The sequence below is a fragment of the Salarias fasciatus genome, chromosome 11 (assembly GCF_902148845.1).
Source record: "Salarias fasciatus chromosome 11, fSalaFa1.1, whole genome shotgun sequence".
Classification (NCBI taxonomy): Eukaryota; Metazoa; Chordata; class Actinopteri; order Blenniiformes; family Blenniidae; genus Salarias; species Salarias fasciatus.
In genome coordinates, this window is record NC_043755.1 from 14544160 (window position 1) to 14560397 (window position 16238).

At 42.1% G+C, this 16238-nt stretch overlaps 1 protein-coding gene across 2 annotated transcripts; it reads right to left on the reverse strand.

Annotated features, from left to right (window-relative positions):
* Positions 1-352: 352 nt before the first annotated feature.
* Positions 353-13485, reverse strand: LOC115396744 (glucocorticoid modulatory element-binding protein 1-like). Of its 2 annotated transcripts, XM_030102754.1 has the most exons (10): positions 13441-13485; positions 11807-11948; positions 11521-11579; positions 11229-11350; positions 10992-11095; positions 10285-10469; positions 9850-9996; positions 2523-2660; positions 2194-2310; positions 353-2115 (listed from the first exon to the last, which is right to left on the reverse strand). In XM_030102754.1, the coding sequence occupies exons 2-10, from the start codon at positions 11929-11931 to the stop codon at positions 1637-1639; spliced, it is 1476 nt and encodes a 491-aa protein (XP_029958614.1). In that variant the 5' UTR covers positions 11932-11948; positions 13441-13485; the 3' UTR covers positions 353-1636. The 2 variants fall into 2 exon arrangements, with proteins under 2 accessions (XP_029958614.1, XP_029958613.1); XM_030102753.1 differs by lacking the exon at positions 13441-13485 and having other exon boundaries at positions 11807-11976.
* Positions 13486-16238: the final 2753 nt, after the last annotated feature.

A 16238-nucleotide genomic window follows, 5' to 3' on the forward strand; every position in this document is an offset into this window, starting at 1 on the left:
GAGAGAAGGGAAAAAAAAAAGAAACACTGCAATATTTCCATCTGTGAGACTTTGAAGCGCGGAATCACAATAGCCAATCTCCTCTGGCTGTCAAATAAGAATTGATTGTTTGAGATCAGTAATTGTCATCTCAGTGAAAGATCAAAATTTCAGCCCGTGAAGCACTAGTTTTCTCCCCCCGAAGGTTAGTTTACTGTTGAATTGCGCATTAACTCCAGCTCTTTGAAGGCAACTGAGATAGCAGGCATTCACATCAGAGAGCGGCGCAGTCCCATTCCAACAAAGACCAGGAGATGAATGAAACCTGTTGGATTAAAAACTAACAAGGAACTTCAAATGAAATTGCCCTACAAGCGTCATTTATTGTCCTTCGAGCTGCACTCTGAGTAAGTCAGCTGGCTACCAGCACTTTCTGATTCTCATCAGCGACCTAACACAGAAAAAGATTCATTACAGCGAGTCGTGTGAAGTCCGCTTTTGAACACCGAGCGTGCCTCCATTAAACCGAACTCCAAATTTTTATTCAAAACGCAATAATTAGCTTACAAGGTCACTTCAGACGTCCAGTGTCCTTTTATTTAACCACAATTTTATTCTTCTAACAAACTGTTCCCCTTTTTTTTTTTTTTTTGGTTTGCAATAGCAATGGCATCGTACGTCAACCACAGCATGATATGTTGATATTTTACAGTACGTTTTGTAAAGCAACATCAACAGTCACTGTTGTTACTTTAGATATTGTTTCCACTGCCAGACAGACGAGCGTTCAGGCAGTGAGTATCTGGTGCATAGATCTGAGGCTGGTTTGAGATATCGTAACGAGAAAAGTTGAAAGTTAAAAAACAAGCCCGAGTGACGACGTTTTAAATCCAAATAATGTCAAATTCAAAAACACATTTAACTCAAAGTAGTTTCACAAATATAAGGAAGAAGTGAAAAAACAAATCGATTAAGTCTAGGAAAAGACAGCTACCAAATACTTTAAGATGGAAGAAATGATATATTTACAGGAATTTAGAAAGATTCTGTCTCAAAAATCATTTATAATGCTCTATGTAACAAATAAGACTTAAAACTTTGTGGGCTAGTGCTGAAAATAGTAAATGTTTTATGATCTAAACTGCAACTGTGCCTGTTTAAGAGAATATCAACATTAGAAAAAAAAAATCCAATTCAAAGACCCAGAGCCCAAAGTGACATTTTCATATTTCAAAATACCGCACATGGTATCTGACCAACAATCCCAAACACAAAGGTCAAATGTCTGACTGGCAAAAAAGAGCTGAGATCAACCTTTTTTGGCATTCCTCCTTGAAATAAAAGACTTTTCATTGAATGATGAATTTATCATTTTCATGATAATCGACCATCACATGATCTCTTCACCCTCCAGTCTCTTCAGGTCTGAAAACATCTTTTAGTCTTTCTAAACCTGAAGGAAAACCAAACCTGTGCCTGCAGCTTCACTGCAGTGAAGCACCGCATATAAACTCCGAGGATACAAGCGTACCAGTAAAAAGTACAGTTTGACAAAGTTATATTGTTTTTTTTAATTGTCTCCCCACAGTGTATCTTCTTTTAGTTTCAGGCACCGCTCCTCAATTAGTACCACAGAATCCCTCCTGGGTCATCTGGCTCACTTACTTTTATGTTTCTTTGATGACTTTCTGTCTATAATCACCTTTTCAATGTCATCCCGGCGTTCTGTCTCTTCTGCCTCCTCACGGCTAATCTGAGAGTCTTCCTGGAGCTTTACAGTCCTCTGTCTCGGCTCTTTGTGGATCCCTGAGGTGTGCTTCCCGCCGTCGTCCTGCTGTCCGAGTCGCTGGACCTTTCCCGGCCTCCCCGCCTCGCCGCTCTCGCTTTGGCTGTCCCCGTCTGTTTTGCCGGCGTGGTGACGCTGGCCGGAGAAGCGGGTGAAGAGCTGGGCGTAGGAGGCGGCAGGCGGGCCGCTCCTGGACAGAGGCTGGATCACTGCGTTGGTTTTGATGGAGGACAGCAAGTTCTGGATCCGGTCGTCCGACTGGCTTTGACGCCGAGGTCGAAGGTGCTTCAGAGAGGATGTGCTTTTATCACAGCTGTGCCGTCTCTGGTTCTCCAGGATTTCATCCAGCACTGCACAAACACAACGTAACAACTCAAAAGCGGCGCCTGAAATAACGGGACATGTTGGCGATCTGACAGGTTTCTCACCGTAAACACTGTTCTGGACTCTGTTCTCCTCATTCTGGCTGCACCTCATTTCCACTGCTTGTTTCACCGAGTCTAAAAGCCCAAACGTCTCGCACAGGGAATTAAGTATGACGGCATCTGACAAAACAAAATTTATCAAGTCAACTGGAGGCGTGGATGATTAAAATAAATAAAAGTAAAAAATCTGCACGTATTATCAATCTCTGAATTCAGTTCTCCAATAAAAATAAGCTTAAAAATGTCTGCTTGTGTGGGTTTTTATTTTTTTTAACTTGACTGAAATCAAACTTGAATGAATCTGTGGAGCGGGTTTAACTGTGGAAATGTACCTGTCTCCTGCAGGTTGGCCTTCTCGCTGCGAAGCTCCACTCCCTTGAACGCGGTGATCAATTCACTCTGTAGACTGGATAAAACCTCCCCCATCAGTCCGGAATCCGCCACGTCCTTCCACAGACTCAGGACTCCATCTAGACAGGATCAAAATAATGGCACATTACTGTAAGGTGTGGAGAACTGTGTGAGTTTGTACTTTAATGCTTTTAGATTGCTTAAAAATGACAAGAAGCTGCAAAAAAAAAAAAAAAAAAAACAAGACAAAATTACATGAAGCAACTGTGCGTGAGCTGTGAAGCTGTAGTGAAAAAAGGCGTCAGACACAATGGAGAGAAATCCCCGCAAAGTAACAAATATAGGATGAATGAGACGGCGTAGACGGAAACAACTGGTAGTGAAGTCTGAGGAGCTCTGAAGGAGTAATAGAGTCCATGGGGAAACAGGGAATAGTGTCAATGTTGAAGAAACAATAAAAAGAAGTAATGAGATGTGGTGGAGACACAGCACTTGGAGGGAAGATGTGAAGTTGGTGATAGGGAGAGAGAAAAAAGTGGGAAAATAGGTTAGAAAAAAGGTGTTGTGAGGAGAGATAGAGAAGGAGAAAGGAGGGCAGAGCAGGGGAATGAAGAATGACTCTGGGTCTGTACTGAACTGAACTGAACACAGATGAAGGGGAGTTTATTTCAGTGACGAAACGTGTCTGACACCCTCTCTGAGTGGAACTGCATCCACTATCAACCCCGGTTGAAAGTTTAGCAGGAAAAATACAATACTTTGAGTGAATAGATTCCAGCTTGTATTTACAGCCAGAAGTTTGATTTAATCACAAATGAACACAGAGAAAAATCACACTGGAAACAATAAATGGAATCAGAGCAATGAGCAGAATGACCTTATGGAGAAAGTGTTTGTTTTAAATCTGTTGACCCGAAATTGTGCGTGTCCACCGACACACTTCAATTTGCCACACACTGCCCCGGGCCGCTCTACCAGCTCAGGTCCACCTGGAACGATGCCCAATCAGGTCACCTTTAAAAGGCCTGAAATCAAAGCTTCAGACTGTGGAAGAAAAAGAGGCACTTAGAAATGTCAGATACAGTCCACGGTAATATAAAGGGACAAGACTCGCAGGTCTCAGTTGGTCAGCAACTTGTTTTAACAACAGGCTGCAGGAGAAGCTGAACCTCACACATCTGCAGATACTGAGATTCAATGGCGTGACACAAGGGACTGACAGACTGCAGGACGACGAGCATGAATGTGTTAAAGCACACGGCTTCACCAATGTTTTCCCTGATGAGAACTGAAGGTCAGCGCTCTGTTTCCAAATTTAGCAGCAGAACATTGGCCTGAAACGGACTATGCTGTGATCAGGACAGATCAATCAAACTTAGAATGATTTTAATAACATACTGCCAGGTGACATGAGGCAACATGTAGTATGTACGTGCATCAGTCACATCCTGAACTCTCGGACTCCTTTGGAGCAGAGTGAGAGATCACAGCAGGGTCCCAAAGCTTTGTCTGCCCCAAAACTGCACATTCAGAGAGTTTCTACAATCTGAAGTGGATCCGGATAACAGCCCGTTGATTTCATTTTCAAGGCTCCTGCTTGAACTTTCTCCTGAGTGTGGGTGTGTCCATCATCAAACTGTCATATTTTACAAATCAGAGATTAGAGAGGGGGTCCACACTCCAGAGATGGGATACTTGGACTCGAGACTCGGACTCGACTCGGACTCGAGTCACGATTTTATGACTTTTTGACTCGACTTGATAAAATCAAAAAAAGACTTGGACTTGCTTGGACTCTAAGCTCAGTGACTCTAGACTTGGACTTGACTCGAATCCTTTGACTCGACGAGTCACGTCAAGTCATAATAGTCATTTTAAAAGTGCGATGTATGAATCATTTTTATTTTTTATCGCTTCATTTCATGGGATCGCAGTGGCGAGGTGCGCCTGCAGCGGGAGCGCTTGTTTCGTGCCGCCTAGACCACGTGCAACGGGCGGAGTTCGTTCACTTCCGCATTGACGGGAGCGCTCGTTTTCAGCACCCGCGCATTCCAGGCGCATTCCAAACAACACAACAGGTCGGCCACGATTGTTTTTAATAAACTGGTTTCAACACTGCCCGCCTGGAATGCGCGCATAGGCGTCAGTTTAGGGGGAGACTTTTGCCAGGGATGTTTTTTTCTCCACCACAAACAAGTCCTTCACGTGAAGCCATTTTAACCCTGATTATTTTCAGTACTATATAACATTCCGATGCTCCTGAACGCATCGTCCGCAAGCATCAGAGACGCAAACAGACGTTCAGAGGATTAAAAAAACAAAACAAAAAGTGCGGCTGTTCTAAATGTGCGTCTGTTCCAGTGGAAGCTCCACACAGAGCAGCTCTGTCTTCTGCAGCACCTGTGGTGAGTTTGAAAACTTGGCTGCTAATTTAACCCTGTGATTATCCCATGTTATAGACTTTATGCAAGAGGCGGTAGTCTGTTTTGAAATGTGGATATGCCCTGAAGAACATTACTGTCAACATGCTAACAGCAACATTTTGAGGCTGTTTGGCCTCATTCTAGTCTCAGCTAATGTTCATCATCAATATACTTTTCGTCCCTGGGGGACCTGTTGCTTTTGATTAAAAAGAAATGCGAGTTTTGTTGAAAGATGTGAATAGGGATGAATTTCATATTTTTATATTTGAACTGTAATGAAGAAGAATGCATCAAAGATGTTTTATTTCATTAAGGAAACAATTTATTTTAAGATAGGTTTAAATGTGCACACTTCTTTTTTTTTTAATCTGACCCTTGGTTCAAATCTCACTGGACATTTAACACTGAACATAGAAAACAGAGCTGAACATACTCAGACACTGTCTTTTGTCCCCAACAGAACTGCAGCTGTGAGGACTGGAAGTCCTACAGGTCCAGATATGTAGGCTACAAGGTAACATCATCATTTTTAAAAGTGCCCAAAAACATTGTCCTGCCGTTCTGAAGCACTAATGAAGACATGACATCTGTCCTCCTTGTCCGTCCTCCCAGCTTGTCTCTATGGACATGGCAGACAGTCACACTCGGCCTGGTCACAATCAACATTGACTCCAGGTGGACAGCAGACTAAAAAATTCAGCCTCAACAAACTGTGCCAATTTTTATTTTCACTATACTACAGTTTTCGAGCAATCAGATGCAAAAAAATTCATCCAGTAATCTTATTTGGTAGTAAAATGGTGATCAGTTAAAGATGTTGAGGTAAAATGGGGTATGGACTCTACATTATCATGACTTGGATAGCATAACAAGACTTAAAACAGATGAAGAGCATCACTACAACTTAATAAACTCAGTTGTTTGTTTAATTTAGTAAAATATATGAACAGAACTCTGCTTTATTGCCCATCAAATGACCACAAAAGACTCTATAACGTGCAAATGTGATGAAATATGTGGAAAATAAATTATCTTTTCTGCAAACTTAATATAAATGTCTGCACATACAATTTGCACATTGCTGGATTGCTGTAATTTATGTTTCTTAACTGATTTGTATCAAATGAACAACAACAACTGCATTATTTCTGAAATCTTGACACTCAGAAGTTTGTAAAACGTCCTATCGGGCCGATGAATCGGCCAATCCGATGAATCGGTCGACCTCTAACTGGTAGTGCAGTGAAATAACATAAAGTCACTGAAATTGTTGTTTAAATTATCTGGCAATTACCATTACCAAATTTACCAAATGAGAATTTTCCCGTAGCATTATGCGAGTTATTCAAAAAGAGGAATTTTGGAATTCAAAGTCCTTGCTTCGATTCTCTGCGTTAGTTTTCTGTGGGTAAAAGATGTACTTTTAGGCAAATATGTTGTCTTGAGAGTTGTAGATAAATACACCCCTTTTCAACATGCTCACATGTTCCAATAATATCAAGAATTTCAACTTCTAAGTGGAATAACAAAATGCGAGGGTCTGGACACTACATGGGGTACGGACACTACAATTGCAAACAACAGATCCCATTTGCAACTGTTGTAATATTAATTGTGTGCACTATATCCACAACATATCATCATTCAAATAGTGCTACCCAGGTATATAAAATAGAACATTCAGCTCAAGCCAAATACATAGTAGGAATGAGGAACTGGATAGGGGTACGGACACTACCGGAAATTCTGGACATCGAGATACTGTATTAGTTCAGCCTTTGTAACTTCATAGATAGTATATTGCTGATGCTATTTTTGGTCAGAAACTGATCCAATACCATAATAGATATATTTTAGACATGGCCTTGGCTTATATTGTGCTTATTTAAAAAAATAAGTCTCCATTAAGTCAAAAATCAGCTGAAATAGAGAAATATATAACGAGTTGAGCTTCCAGCTTCGCGGAACACAGCTCGGCCCCCACAGCTCGAATTTGCACGAAACAACCTGCAAAATAAAAGTAATCACATCCATTATCAAAAAACATCACAGTATTTCAATATATTTCTGATTTCCTTTGAAAATGAAGCTCCTAAAATTCAAACAATCTTGTTTTGACCAGATATAACGCCCTTTTTCCTACAAAAAACCTTACATCAAATCGTCTTGGCAAAGATGATCAATGAAACATGCAGAAATAAATGCATGTTGTTATTTCAGTAAGCCATTGGCTGTCCAAACACACTCTCAAATGCATTCAAACACTAGCCTACACCACATTAGAAGACAATAACAACACACACAATACATTTCACAGGAAGATTGTGACCAGGCCGACTGCTGAGCCTCTCCTGGGACATCGTGGAGCAGAGCCTCGTTTTCAGACGCCGTAGAGAACTGAGGCTGCTCTCTGCTTCTCTAGACGACACTGAACCACCAGCAGGAGCCGAGCCAGGGTCTGACCAGGGTCTCCACTGGGACCTCCAGCAAGAACCAGGGTCTCCTGATCAAATAAGTAAACTTTGTACTTCCATTGTAACTAGTAATCTGTAACCTGGGAGATAACCGGACTATTATTTTATTGTTTGTTTCTTTCTTTCTTTCTTTGTGCAGACGTCACCTCTTCAGTCACCAGTTCTGTCAGCTTTGTTCATTTCTGTTGATCTCTGCTCCTGGACAAATAAAATAATGGAAAACACTCCTGAGACTGATGGTTCTCTGTGTCTAACACACCTTGGATGTTCAGTAATGTTTGTTGTTGTGTCGATGGTGCAGTTAGTATTTTAATATATTTCTTTAATGGTGGCAGAGCATATTTACCAGGGCAGAGACATGTCAGTATGTGTAGATCTGGTTCATTAGCTTGATCAGTCTAAAGCTATCTGAGGACGTCTGATGGTGATTCTGTGGATTAACAGACCGCCTCCTCTGATGTCGGTTGCTTTTCTTTTTGAAATGTTGATTTGTGATTAGGTCTTTCCTCAGATTTTATAAATGAAAGAAGGAAACAGAATGACTGGCCGTACGCAGGTTGTGCAGGAGGCAGTGAACGCAGCACAGCAGAATCAAACCTTCCATGAAACAGCAGAGAGCAGAAGAGGAAGAAGTCATACCATAACCTGGAATATCCACTCATGGTAGAGTTTTGCTCCAATAATTAAAGCTAATAATAATAATAATAATGATGACAATAAATGGTTCCAACCTCCCAGCAACAAAGGTAAGACAATAAGGCTTCATGTTGTTCCTCTGCTGATTCACCAGGTTTTTGTGACAAAGTTGACAGAGTCATCAGACTGATCATTGGTGTTTCTGTTGTGGGCTGCCTGACTGTGTTTTTGTAATTTTTCCATTTACTCCTGGAGTTGCTTTGTGTAAAATGTTAGATTTGAGAGGAAACGGGATAGTTAGGCTTGAAGCCAAGATTGGTCCAGTCACAGATATAATGTTCTGGTAACAGCATGTGTTCTAATGTAACTCCAACTATCCTCCAGTGACCTGAGGTTTATTCTTTTATTCTGGAAATGCTTTAACCTCCTTCCTATTTGTGATGAATAGAGTTCAGTGGTTTGTTTCTGTGTTGTCTCTGAGCTGTAAATCCAGTTGACAAGTAGCTGATGTATCTGACATGTAGCTGATTTCAACATGAAGTTCAGCATTGTTGGGTTTGTAACTCATAAAAGTTTGAGGCCAGAGGATTTTATTAAAAACATGACAATCACCTACAATGTGAAATAATTCTCTAAGCATCTGAAGGCAGCCACACCAAAAGTAAAATCAGTTATAGTCATCATCTCAAGCACTTCTCAAAAGCAGTGGTGACTGGTCATTAGGCGCAGGTGGAGCACAGCACCTTTATGCTGTGTTTGACAGATATGGTGAAAATACCCAATCTACAAGCTCGCTTCTCAAAAAGAGTATCGATATCTCAGTCCAAAATTTCCTTAACAGTGCCTCCCCAGTTTTTTTTTTTTTAATGACTTGTTTAGGACTCGAGGAAAAAAGTTTAGGACTTGGACTCGACTCGGGACTCGACTGTCTTGACTTGGGACTCGACTCAGGACTTGACTGTCAGGACTCGGGACTCGACTCGGGACTTGAGTGCAACGACTTGAGACTCGACTTTGACTTGCAAAACAAGGACTTGGTCCCACCTCTGCCACACTCTTTCTGAGAGGCACTCAGCAGAGGTCTTGAAGGGAACAGAGTTAGGAGCATCCTCCCACCACCCTATTTCACTTTGCTGTTGGGTTTCAAAACTGACACGCAATGCATGGAGTCTCCTCCAGTAATAGATGAGAATTTCACTGCTGTTTCACACGGTAGTGTAGTGCTGAGCATGTTCGTTCTCACAGCAAGAAGTCCCTGGGGTTGATTCTGGGATTTGCACCTTTCTGTTGCCAGGTAAACGCTCCCTTTGTGGGACTAATAAAGGCATAATTCATTCATTCATAATTCATGTTTCCCTTGTCTATGCAGGAGTTGTTCTCCACCTACTTCACATTCTTACCACATTCCAAAGACATCCAGTTGGGTTGATTTTCTGTAGCCATCGATATATAAGTGTGTGTATCTCTCTGCTTCTCTATTAGTCCGGTGATGGACTGGCTACCTGTCCAGGGCGGGTCAGTCTGGATTAGATAAAGCTGGTGTGAAGATGGATGATTATACTACAGGTTCTTCTGGGCCCTGAGGAGGGTGGGCAGCTCGTCAGAAACAACCTCCCCAACCTGCAGGACATTCACAACAAACGATGCAGGTTAAGGGGTCAGGAAGATTACGAGTGAGCCCACCCGGCCCAGCCCAGACTCTTCCCTCTGCTGCTGTCAGGGTGGCATTAGCCGCTCAACAGGCTCCCACACAATGTACAAATTCTCACATTTACCAGATGTGTCAGCTCTCTTCCTCTTGACAAAATGTCCATTGGACGTCGTGGGGTTTGGAAATCGTGACGGAGCAGCGCTCCACTCTGTTGTAGCATTAAACCTGTCCTCCAGAGGCTCCTCCACCTCTGCAGCGTTTTGTCCATCTCCTGGAGTGGGAGGAATGTGAAGATGTTGCAATTATCAAGAACAAACACACCAAATAAACAGTATATATGAAGCTTTTGCTTTCCCCTGAACACCTCACTTTCCCATTTCCATCTCAGTGAGATTTCTGGGATGTTTTTTTGTCCTTTCATGTTGTGTTATTGTTGTAATGAATGAAGTCAAAGTGGCTTCTAATGGTCTTTGTTTCTTTCATCTCTGTGATGCAATGGCATTCTGAGCACAAGTAGGAGGAGAGAAAACGGTAAAACTAAATGCCAGCTGAAATCTACCTGTCAGGGGCGGCGCCTGTCCTCCGATGGGGTCAAGAGCCAGACACGACAGGCTCGGCTGCACCGAGGGTCCCGGGGGAAGCCGCGTGCTGTTGATCAGCACATCAAACTTGGTGCTGCGGCAGGTGTTGCTGCATACAGTGTCATGCTGGTAGAAGTCAATCTGTCCTGAATCCATCATTTTCCTGCATGGAGAGAACCAGGTTGAACAAATCACAGCAGAGAATCCGAGAAAATATTGCTGCTGGGAAAGTTTTATAATATTATAGCTGAGTTTTCTGAATGATTCTGACAGATTCTCAGGGGTTTCTTTGACTTTACAATCACCGATATGGCTTCAGCTGAAATAACCAAGAAAAGAACAGACACTGCCTACTGAGATTTTGTCGCCTCCTCCTGATAACACTAACAACATGTGCAAGCATGATAAAGAGGTGAGAAGTATCACTCAGCAGCTTGCAAACATGCTATTTGATCCTGCTTTCATAATAAGGCCGCTTACTGACTCCCCCTGGAATGTCCTGGCAAAGACACACAACTGACAGACTCCACGCAATCGCAAATTAGATGAGTGAGAGACGTGGTGTTCACTGCATCATCCTGGGGTGTGTTACAGTCTGAGACTTTAAGACCAACGCAACAGAAAAGTGACCATGCAGGGATTTGCAGGTTGCAAATAGAGAAAATGCTCTTGGACGTTTCCTCACCTGAGCATAACCCCTCCCAGTCTGATGGCTCTTTTCCAGTCCTTCAGAGTGGCCTTCCCTGCCAGGTGGACAAACTGCTTCGGGCTGATGAGTTGGTTATTAAACTGGGAAACACAACTACATTTAGGATCATGAAAACTCAAAAACAACGTGACAGGATGTAGAGAATGTCAAATTCAACATAAATATTTCAAATGAGGAATTCTTGGAAATAGTCATTTAGAGTTCACGTCTTACTTTGACACATCTGACGTTGATTCCAGGGCACACAAACTTCTTGAAAAGCAGGACTGCCCTGCTGTCTCCACAAGTGATGGGGTAGCCATACTCCACCTCGTCTCCCTCTGCCTTGCTGTCATCTGAACACCACAAAGTGAAAACATCACCAGAACGTACAGTGATCCCACTACACCGGTACACAAGACTCCATAACTGCTTCTAATTCATTGTGACCATATTGCATTACATATGTTAATAAATTTGTGTGTTGATTATCTGTGTTTCAGCAGCAATGTTTTTTTTTTCTTACCATGATGTGTCTCAATGGCCAAAACTGTAGTGTTAGTGTCTGTAAGGTCATCAGTTATCCTGCAGAGGGCGACAAATCCCCACAAATAACAATTTAACAGAGCAACAGGGAAAATTTTCTCATATTGATGTAAATATCAGCAGGGATAATAGTAAGACATTATGTTTAAGATGTAAACATGTTTGCACACTCAGACAAATATCTTTACATCCTTCTTTTTTTTCCTTTAAACACATAAGTACAAACAAGGATCAAGTGGCCTCTTAAATTATATAAGAAGTGTTACCCATGCAGGCTGGGGTGCAGGTGCAGGAGGACTTGAGTCTTATGGTTGTTGCCACTGAACTGCCCCTCCTCTTCCTTCACCGTCATGAGTTCCCCTGAAGACACAGTGGCCTCAGCACCCGCCATCACCCCTCCCCGCCAAGCTGCAAGCACAGAGGGCCACGCACGCATGTTAACATCCAGACTGCACACACACATGATGCAGTCGGGCTTTTTCATACACACATTATTCAAAACAAGCTGCCTCCCAACTGTCTCTTCTGGCATGCAACTGTCATAGAAATGACTAGATCCTGGGCTTAAAATGACATAATCCTTGCATTGGATCAGCCTCATTTTCTATATTGCTGTTAAGGATAAACACTGATTTCCTGAATGAAGTCACAAAACAATCAAGTGTTATCAAAACTTGGCTGAGAGGATTATTTAAAAGCAAAAAGTGAGGAAAGAGGTGACATGATATTGCAGACACGGTGTATTCTAAATTTGAAATAGTTCTTCAGTAAATATGTTTCACTTTTTAATTGGATTTTTTTTACATCAAGATATTATGAAACTGTTGCATTTTCAATATTACATCCATGAATTTTCTGAAAGAAGACCTTGTTGAACATGCAATTTAAAAGGATAATGTTTACATATAAAACACACATAAGTCAACCACAGCACAGATTGAAGGTTCAATCAGATATATGCAGAAGTGCAAGTAACAAATTCAAAATAGTCATATCACTTTAAATTGTAGTTCCAGGTACTTTTTTTTGCACCAAAGACACACTCAGTTGTTTCACTTGTTCCCATTTCATTTATTTATATATTGAGGTTTATTCATCTTTAATTCATTTTTTCTTCTCAATTTCTGTCATTGCTGCACTGCCTCATGTCTTTTAAATACCACTATTAGTACAAGATATGTGGCTTGAATATATTTACTGTTTCCATGAAAACTGGATTCAAAGCCTTCAATTAACTTTGCTTTTAAAAAGAAACCAATGAATTTGGTATTTTTAATTTTTGCAGTAGTAGTAGTAGCAGTAGTAGTAGTAGTAGTAGCAGTTCGCAGGTTTATTCAAACAAAAGTATTTTCACATGTAATTGAGGACAGTTTAGCAACATAAACGTAGTTTTACTTGACTAGAAATCTCCAGTATTAACTGGTCACAAGTAAGATAACAGATTTGTAGTAACAACAGTGAACACTGTGTCCAAGAAGACAAGTCTTCATGCAAATAGCCACGGAACAATTAATGTAAATAAAACGCCTCCCCAGTATTTGTCAGAAACTGGTCCTGACACGTATCAATAATTTCAGTCATGCACAAAGAAATTAGGCACAGTGTCAAGCTGTAAAACATTGCAATAAACTGCTCAACGCATTCCGCGGTCTTATTATGTGTCTCCTTGCTGGATCAGTAACTCCGGCACGGACAGTTGCGTGCCTCGCTCACCCTCCTTCACCCACACTCAATCTGACGTCTGTCGGAGCGGCAGCACGCACACCCGGACACCCGACAACAAACCGCGGGGAGCGCGCGCCTCTCGCACAGGAACGCAGACTCGCACAGCGGATCCTCACTCAAACTCAAAAACACCCGACCCGCTACTTTAACTGAAGACTGTCATAGTTTTACTCACCGTTTTTTTTTCTTTTTTTTTTTTTTTTTCACAGCAGAGGACGGCTCATCCTGCGCTGGTCGGAGCGGTGCCGGCGCATGCGCCGTGCGCCCCCGTTGCACTTCCTGCAGTGAAGGCAGCGCTCGCCTGAGAAGCATCTGTCCCGCTGTCACGAGAAGCGGTTAGTTCGCACGCGATGTGTAAATCGGTCAAACTGCTCTTATGTGGCTCGGTGTGCGCGCACGGGCTCAGAGGACCGCGGCCGGTGGCGGAAACGCGTCTCGCGCCACTGAAGAAAGACGGAAAACTGCTTTTAAAGAACTTCTTGTGAATGACTTTAGAATAAACCCGCAACTCGCTGTTCTGTTCGTATTGTCTGGATTACCCCGGCACCCGAGGATAGTTGCGTGTTGCGTTTTGTTGTTGTGTTGTTGTTGTTATTGCGCGCGCTCCGCCAGAAGATGGCAGGGTTTGCTATTTGTTCTACGAGGGACTGTCGGTGCGGCTGTCTGTCCTGTTTGGAGGAAAATTATTTATGGGGAAATTTACCCAAATGAATTTGTCTGCAGCTGCATTTTTTTTTTTTTTTTTTTAACTTTTGAAGCAAAGATGACAGAAGCTAGAAGCTTATGAAATATAGACTTTATGAGAGCATTACTGTTGAAAAACTTGCTGAGGACCTGACTCAGGAGGATTTGGAGAGGGAGGAGGTTTGGCCGAAGATTCTTCAAGCCTGTAATGCCGGAGAAAAGACTTACTTCAGAGGAGGTTTCTTTTTTCACCGTGGAGCACTGAAGAAACGTTTATACGAACACTCCGAACTCAACCTTTATATAAACAGGGAATAACTAACATTTTTTAGTAGGGTAAGACAGGGGAACCACAATATTTCTTTTTTCAATTCTTCCACGTTTTTCCCGAAAAGAGAACAGTAATCTACAAACCTGATGCTCCACGGCTCAGCTGGACTCCAGCGAAGGAAAAGCCAAAACTGAACCTCATATTGTCAGTAAAAGTAACGGCGTTGTAACCCTGGAATAAAGCAATTCGATGACTCGTTACTCAAAATCTTTATTATTAGCAACGTCGTTTGTTTTAACACCTTTACTCCCATCACTGGGCTCGATGATGCTCGATTTGACCTAGATATGCAAATGAGCAACGATACAAATAAGATGGCGTCATTCAGAACTTTCCTCACTCATTAGCCGGCAACAATGTATCTTTTAAATTACGTCATCTGATGTCACCTAGATATGACAATGAGCAACAATGCCAATTAGATGACGTTATTTAGAACGTTGCTGACGGAGGAGTTTGCAGCAATGTATTGGTTTTAAACCAGCATTGTTTTTGTTGTTTTTTTTAGCTAAACAAAGCACATTTGATTTGACTATTTAGTGTAAATATGATCATTATTCCGTAGTATGCACTTTCATTTAAATTGACATTTTAATATGTATAACACAACCCACTCCCACTATTCAGTTCAATTCAGTTTTATTTATACAGAGTCAAATACAGCACAGTCATTTCTAAGCACTTTTACAGATAAAACCCCAACATGAGCAAGGGAAATTCAACTGTGGAAATAAAAATTTCCAAAAGAATTAACCTTCCTTTAAAAGGAAGAGAACGTCTTTTTAAACGAAGGGGGTGGGAATTATAGGACAGGGAGCCGGGGCACTACGAGAGAGAGAGAGCGAGAGCACTGACTAGAAGAGAGACACAAGTTATTAGGTCACCTTTAAAAGACCTTAAATCAAAGCTCCGGGCTCTTGAAGAAAAAGAAGCACTTAGAAATCAAGTCAAACTTAACTGTTATAGCAATTTTCAGAATAACAAAAGTACTTTAAAGCATTTAAAACAAAGAAGAAAGCCCGTCCTTCCCACCACCCATATATGATACAGTAAAACACACACACAGTCACACTTTTAAGCATCGCACACATGCGCACGCACGTGCACACTCATACATACACACTCCCACCACCAGTCAGGTACATGGCATTGTGGGGAATGCATTGGGGAGGTCCACACTGGGAGAAGTCATAGGCCAGCACCTGGCTCCTCCCCCCACCCCGACAAGACAGGCTCCCTCATCCTGAGCTGGGGTGGCTCCCAATAAGCCGGGCCAAGAGGACCCACACACAGCAGTCCCAGCAGCAAACTAGATCAAATGCTCAGTGTGAAATGTCAGACACAGTCCATGGCAATATAAAGGGACATGACTCACAGTTTACAGTTGGTCAGCAACTTCTTTTTAGCAACAGGCTGCAGGAGAAGCTGAACGTCACACATCTGCAGATTTGGAGATTCAATGCCTCGCTGTAATGAGGGGTCAAACAATTGTAGCGAGAGTCATGAGACTGCAGGACGACTGTCGTGTATGTGTTAGACCACACAGCTTTACTATTGTTTTCCCTGATGAGAACTGAAGGCCAGCTGTCCGGTTCTGAACCTGCATCCACCCCAAGTCAAACATTTCCAAATTCAGCAGCAGAACATTACCCTGAAATGGAAAATTCTGTGGTTAGGAAGATGGATCAATCAAACTTACAATGATCCGAAAGACAGAGGAGCATTGAAATAACATACTGCCAGATGACATGAGGAACATGTAATATGTACATGCATCACTAACATCCGGAATTCTAGGACACCTTTGGAGCAGAGCGAGAGATCTGGGGCCCAAAGCGGCAAATTCAAATATTTTATACAATCTGAAGTTGATCTGGATAACAGCCTATTGTTTTGATTCAAGGCTACTGCTTTAACTTTCTCACCTCTCTATTGGGGTTTGTATAGTACATTTAATA

Excerpts from the sequence above, each read along its gene's own strand:
- LOC115396744 (XM_030102753.1), bottom strand. The coding sequence starts at position 11,976 with ATGCGTGCGTGGCCCTCTGTGCTTGCAGCTTGGCGGGGAGGGGTGATG. Across the intron at positions 11,580-11,806 it reads CTGCACCCCAGCCTGCATGG|GATAACTGATGACCTTACAG; the intron begins GTAACACTTCTT and ends CGCCCTCTGCAG. Across the intron at positions 2,116-2,193 it reads AGTCCAGAACAGTGTTTACG|TGCTGGATGAAATCCTGGAG; the intron begins GTGAGAAACCTG and ends GTGTTTGTGCAG.